Source organism: Belonocnema kinseyi, chromosome 8 (assembly GCF_010883055.1).
Source record: "Belonocnema kinseyi isolate 2016_QV_RU_SX_M_011 chromosome 8, B_treatae_v1, whole genome shotgun sequence".
NCBI classification, from domain to species: Eukaryota; Metazoa; Arthropoda; class Insecta; order Hymenoptera; family Cynipidae; genus Belonocnema; species Belonocnema kinseyi.
The window spans coordinates 36,340,706-36,347,739 of NC_046664.1; the positions used below are offsets into that span (position 1 = coordinate 36,340,706).

At 25.8% G+C, this 7,034-nt stretch overlaps 1 protein-coding gene across 2 annotated transcripts in view; it reads left to right on the plus strand.

Annotated features, from left to right (window-relative positions):
• Positions 1 to 7,034, plus strand: part of LOC117178334 (transportin-3) — a 60,163-nt gene that overhangs the window by 17,702 nt on the left and 35,427 nt on the right. For both annotated transcript variants that reach the window (XM_033369745.1, XM_033369746.1), the window contains exons 4-6: positions 2,143 to 2,215; positions 2,356 to 2,493; positions 5,320 to 5,676. In XM_033369745.1, the coding sequence (XP_033225636.1) occupies positions 2,143 to 2,215; positions 2,356 to 2,493; positions 5,320 to 5,676 (568 nt within the window). The remainder of the gene's footprint in view (positions 1 to 2,142; positions 2,216 to 2,355; positions 2,494 to 5,319; positions 5,677 to 7,034) is intronic.

The following is a 7,034-nucleotide window of genomic DNA, read 5'->3' on the forward strand; positions in this document are numbered from 1 at the left end:
GAAGAACAAGTTTTTTTGACTCATATTTATTTTTTCGATTTACGATTGGACCGTAAGACATAAATAATTTAAAAATCTACGATTAGAAATCAATTAATTATTATGTTAAAATTTAACTTTATTGTGAAAAATTTAAATGTTTTATAGAAATTTTCGTCCTTACAGACCGAAATTTCAACTACTTTGTTGGGAATGCATTGTTTCGTTGATATTATTCTCCTCGGATAGAAACTTATTTTCATTTTGTTGCAAATTAATTTGTTAGCTGAAAAATTTACATATTCCATATCCATTTTGCATTTCGATTTTTTTAGTTAAAAATTCAACTATTTGGTTCAAAATAAACTTATTTTGTTAAAAATTTCTGTTTTATGGTAGAAAATTAATCTTCTTGTTTGAAAATAGATCTTTTAGGTTGAAAATGTAAGTTCTGTTTTGGTTGAGCATTCAATCATTTTGCTTAAAATTCCACGTTTTCGTGGAAAGTTCGTATTTTTGGCCAGAAATTCCAACAATTTGGTAAAAAATTAAACAATTTGGTTTGTACTTCAACTGTTTGATAAAAAAATAGTTTTTTTGATGAAAATGCTTATTTTTGGGTTGAAACTTCAACCGTTTTGTAGAAAAGCCGTCTTTTTGGCTTGAAAATTCAACAGTTTTGTAGAAACATCAAATATTTTGTTGAAAATTTAACATTTTTGTTAAAAATTCAACTTTTATGTAGAATGTTTTTTTTTTCTGAAAAAGTATCCGTTTTGGTAAAAACTTAATTTTTTGTTGAAAAATCAACAGTTTGATTCAAAATTAATCTGTTGAGATTTATTATTATACTATTTTGTTAAAAAGTTCATTTTTTTGTGGAAAATTCGTTTGGGGGGGGGGGGGTTAGAAATTCCGGCATTCTTAAAAAATTGAACTATTTGGTAATAAGGCGTAATTTTCGGGTAATAACGAGTAGAATTTTCGTGTACGCTGTACTTTTGTTGCATTTTTTCATACTAGATTTTCCATGCTGTATCTCCCTTAAAATATATGATAAAAATTACCTTTTTTTTATTAGATGTAAGAAAGTCCGTAAGTAAAGAAAATAATTCTATTAAATAATAAATTCCAAATTTTGCTGTAATTATAATTTCGACTCACGGATCTTTACTATTTTTTCTATAGTGAATTAAGTTTTTTCTTTAATTTTTAAATAATTTGTTTACTGAAAATTGAACTATTTCATTTTTATGTTGAAAATTACACTATTTAGTTAAAAATGTATGTATTCTAATGAAAACTATTATTTTTCGGTAAAAAATTAATCCTCTTGGTTGAAAATTCATCTCTTTGGTAGCAATATCAGCTTTTTCTGGTTGAAAAGTCAACTATTTAGTTGAAACTTAATGTGCTTTGAGTATTTAACTAGTTTTTCAACAAATCAACTTTTTCGTGAAAAATTCGTCTTTTTTGCTTGAAGTTCGAATAATCTGGTAACACCCTAACATTTTCGTTTCAAATTCAACTTTTCTGTTAAAAATACATATTTCAGGGTTCAAAATGAAACTGTTTTGTAAAAAAATTCGTCTTTTTGGCTTGAAAATTCAATAATATGGTTGTATTTTCTTTTCTTGACTGAAAAATCTGCCTTGATTGAAAATTCGCCTAATTGGTTTGAACATTGAACTTTTCAGGTTGAAAATTTAATTATTTGGTTATTGATTCAACTTTTTTATTCAAAATTCGTCTCTTTTGTTTGAACACATGTTGTTAATCACACTGTTGGCTTGAAAATTCACCTTTGTTGGTTAAAAATGAACTTTTTTTATTAAAAATTTATCATTTTGGGTCTAAAAGTCAAATGTTTTCTAAAACAAACGACTTTTTGGTTTGAAAATTCAACATTTTGTTTGAAAATTCGTCTTTTTTTAATTGAAATTTCAACTATTTTGTTTTTGAAAATGCAATATATTTCAACTTGAAATTTTAGTATTATGGTACCTCCATTAATTTTAATAAAAAGAATTTATTCCCCTATTTTCATATGAAATCACCCTGTATTTCCCCTAATTTGAGAGCTTTTTTGGCTGTGGTGTCCTTAATTCACATTTTAATATTTTTAATTGATGTTTTTGTAAAATATTGTATTTATTATTTCAGATTGGGTTCTAACAGGCGACAACAGGTTCTTTCTGAACTCACGGCCATTGGGGAGACCGTATCAGAGTTTTTGGTAGGTTTAAAAAATATTTATTATTTTACATTTGAATGTACTTGCTTTAAATTTTAAATTGTGTGGAATTTAAATTTTGTTTGTGAACTCGAATTTATTGACTTAACTTTTAATATTTAAATGTATTTCTTAATTTACAGAAAGTGTGTCTCAATAGCGGTAGCGAGAATTTACAAATTCACGTGCGGGTTCTAAGATGTTTTACCAGTTGGATTACAGTCCACGCAATTTCTTTAGAATCCGTTCCGTTGAGTGATGTAGTTGCTTATGCATTTCAAGTAAGTTTCAGAATTTAATTACCATTTCTTTTTAATTCAAGTACAGTTAATTAAACTTCAGGGTGGCGACTTGGCCGAGAAATGAGCAGGAATTTTATTGACCGGGAAAAAACCGGAAAATCACCCGGATTTGAATTAAAAAATCGACAATAATTTTAGTCAATTTAAAAAAATTATTTTTACTTTATCTACAGTTACGTAAATAATTATCGTTTTTATTTTAGAACAGGGCATTTTTTACCAGGAATGAGAATTTTTTAAAGAATAAAAACAGCGATTTAGAAGAAAGGCTTTTTAAAAATCCGATCCAAGTCAAAATTTGTCGCAGTTTAAAAGTTCCTTCTTCCAAATTTTAGAAAAAGGGATTACTTCATATAGTTTTTAGAGCAGTAGTAGTATTTCGAACAGGAAATATTTCTGAATTATAATATACATTTTTTAAAAAAATTTTCGTTGGGTGTTTACCTTTTTTTTCTTGAATATTCAACTAATTTTTTGAAAAAATTAATTTTGTTGTTGGAAAATTAGTTTTAATGAAAATTCATCTCTTCAAAAGTTCAACTGCTTTGTTGAAGATCAATTTTTCAACTAAAAATTTTACTTCCAGTAAAAATATGAACTATTTTTCTGAAAATTCCATTTGTTTATTTGTTAAGAATTAGATTTTTAACGAAAAATTCAACTATTTGATTGAAAATTGATATTTTTTAATTTAAAAATTAAACTATTTTGGTTTGAAAATTTATTAAATTTCTGGAACATTCGTCTTTTTTTGCAGAAAATAAATCTGATCATCTTTGTAGGTATAAAAATGGTTTTAAACATTTAACAATTTTCATGTAAATTTGTCTTTTTGAATTGAAAATTAATTTATTTCATTGAACAATAATTGATTTGATAAAACGATTCTTAATCCGTTGAAAGTTAAAGAATTTCCAGATTCGTAGTTAAAGGCTTTTATTAAATTAAAAATATTGTTTCAGTTTAAATTATTTAATTTTTAACCCATTTAATTTAAAAAATTGAAATAGAAAAAGGATAATTATTTAATATTTATCAATATTTGACTTATAATTTAAGAAGACGAAATTGAAGCTAAATATTTAAAAGTAAACAATTTGAAACTTAATTGTTTGACATAGAAAGCTTTGAATTGTTAAAATTTCGAAAAGCTTTTAACATTTAAGTGAAGTTAGTGAAAACAAAATGCAGAACTTCTAAACATATCTAAACTGAATAAAATTTTTTCTACAATTTTTAGAAAATCTTAAAAAAAAATTGTTTAAATCCTTAAATTCCTCCCGGGTCGTTTTTAATGGTAATGGAATTCTCTTGAAATCTTTTGGGATTTCTGCTAAAATAATTTTTCAAAATGAATCATTTTCAATTTTCCTAAGAATTTTAAGAAAATGTATTTATTCGTTTGGAGCCTTTCACAATTCTTAAAAAGCTTCTAAAATTTTTGTAAACTGCAAAAATCTACATTTTGTTTTAAATTAGGTTGTGAGTATTTGCACCAAAATTCCGTTACGAATAACCAAATTTTTTCGGTAAACTCACTTCATTAAAATTATTTGAAATAATTTCAAGTTTTAAATTAATTTTTAATCTTTTTGAAACTTCTAAATATCTTTTAAAATTACTCTAATTGTTTCTTAAAATAAGAAGTGTTCAATTGTTATTTAGAAATCCAAATTTTAAGGACATTTTTTTAAATTCGGAGGATTTTCTAATATTTGTAGGACAAATTCAATTAATTTTTAAAGTTTTGAAAAAATTTCAAAAATAAAACTAACATTCAAAAAATGTAAAACTACTTCTAGATTTCTCAAGATTTTGAAATGCAATTTAAAGTTTTTCAAGGATGCTTAAACTATTTCAAATGAAAATAATTTAAATTCTAATTTGAGAACTTTTAAGTTAAAAAAATTAAAATTTTTAAATATTAAGTGGCCTAAAATAACTGAATAATATAATTTTGACCATTTTTAAAGTTAATTGATTGATTCTTTAATTTAGAGTATTTCAAATGTTAACCTGGATTTATATTTTTGGAACTTTATCTAAATCTTTGAACTCTATAATTTATGAATCTTAAACATTCTTAATTTTGCAGTTTAAATTCATTAAAATTGAAATTATTTATTTGAAAATTGTTAGTACCTTCCAGTTTATACGTGTAAATTATTGAACAATGGAATGGAACATTTTGGAATTTAAAAAATTTTAAACTTCAACTTTAAAAGTTAAAAATTCAAGAGTTCCACTTTGAATGCTTTAGTTTTTTTATTACTAGTACTTTGACTGTTTAGCTTTATATATCGATTTTTTAATTTTATTGAGCGGGAAAAATATTTGGGAACCGGGAAAAAACCGGGAAATGACCGGAATTTTGTTCTTTGATTAAAACGGTCACCCTGCAATAAAAATGGTAATTTTTCCCTAAAGAGAAAGAAAATACTAAAAATTTAAATAACTACTGTTAAATAAACCATTTTAACCTGCATTTTTGTTTTCTGAAGTGTGCTTAGAAGCCTCCATCAATATTTACAGAAATTAATAATAGATCTTTTTTTGTTGATTTTATTAATCATTTTCAAGATGGGCAACTTTTGAGATTGATTGTATGTAGTGTACATCCTTAAATGATACTTTAGCAACGATGGTGACCCATGTTCAGACCTCTGTTTCACCGGGGTTTTAAAATAAAAAGGCATAGTACAATAGGTTTTTAACCACAGTGCTATGGGACTTAAATAGATCAGCCTAAGAAGACAATGATAATAATAACAATTTATTTAACTGCAATCTCCTTGTTATTTTTAGGTACTTGGTAATTACGAGATAGGATCACAATTGCACGAGGCAGCCACTGATTGTGTCTGTGTGATATTACTAGCATTAGAAGAAAATAGTAACACCACTCGTGGTCAGAACAATAGTGCTCAATTGCAACAATTACAATTGTGTCTTTTTACAAGCGTCATGGGTTTGGAACAACCCTACCACTTGTCAGTTGCCCACGAAGACATGGAAAAATCCATGAATTATTGTCGCATTTTCACCGAGCTAGCAGAAACATTCCTAGAGACGATGGTTGGCGGTTGCATTGGAGGAAGACAGCACTACGCTATTAAAATTTTAGATTTTGTACTCACCTGTGTTGGCCATCACGATTATGAGGTAAAACTTCTTGATTATTTGAAAATTTAAGAGGCGCAATCTTTATCCTATTCCCCTGCGTTTTCCCTTTTTTCTTTAAATATACAATATTTAGAAAATACGATTGCTCGTTTTACATATACAAAATTATTCTATTAAAAACTAGAATATGATAGCGCGAGTAGTAAACCTTTTTCTTGAAACTTAGAAAAGTTTCTATTATAATTAATCTTACATTATTAAATTGCCGTCATTTGAAAAACAAAAATATATTTTTTAAATTTACTACAATATTGGGAATGGTGGTCTACCATTACGCCACATGGTGCCGAAAAATGGAACTAGAAAGAGTAGGTACAATTTTAAACATGTATTTTAATTTGTGCATAAAAGTGTTTTTACGATTGTTTTGTGAAGTATAAAACAATGATTGAATACTAAAAACAAATATGCATCAGAAACAAGTAGTTTTAGATAGAATTTCCATCTTGTACAACGAAAAAAAAACATTTTTTTGAAATAGGTTTTTAAAGAAAAATACGATTATTTAATTATTTAATGTGAGTTTCAATGCATTGTGAGCTTAAATAAACTTTAATTAATGTATGTAGTGACAAATTTTATCTATATTATGCCAAGAATATGACTAATAGACGACTGGAGTTTAAATACGAGTTCTAACCTAACTTTTAGATCAATTTTTAAATAGTAAATATTTCATATATAAATTAATAAAAATGTACTTTGAGTTCATTTTTACTTCAAAATAAGTCCATTTAAGTTTATAATCTTTTGAAAATCACACTAAAGAGAACAATCATTGTTTTTTTTTAGAGAAATATTTCTGTCAAAAAGTATAATTTTTCACTGTATAATATGTCAATTCCAGCTAAAATACTTTGTTTCCGATAAAGACTTAGTTTTATTATTTAGTAAATACTTTAAACTAAAAAAAATGGTTAAGACACTTTTATGCACAAATTAAAATGCATATTTAAAATTGTACCTATTCTTTCTAGCTCGAAATTTTGTCACCAGATGGCGCATCACAGTTTAACCATTCCCAATAGTAACCAGGATATTATATTTTTCATTGAGAAGTTAAAATTTTGTTAAAAATTAAATTTGTTTTGGTTTAAGATTCATAATTTGAAAGGAAAATACATCTCTGGTTGACAAATAAGCTATTTTGTTGAAAATTTGTTTAATTTTTTGTTTGAAAATTAATTTTTTCAACTAGAAATTTAACTATTCAATTTTTAAAATTGGAAGCTCTTATTAAAGGCTTTAGAGAGGAAACAAGAAAGAGATTGGATGAAATGAATAGGGATATGAATAGGCAGGGAACCGATGTAAGGGGGGAAGTGAAAAAGGTCAGA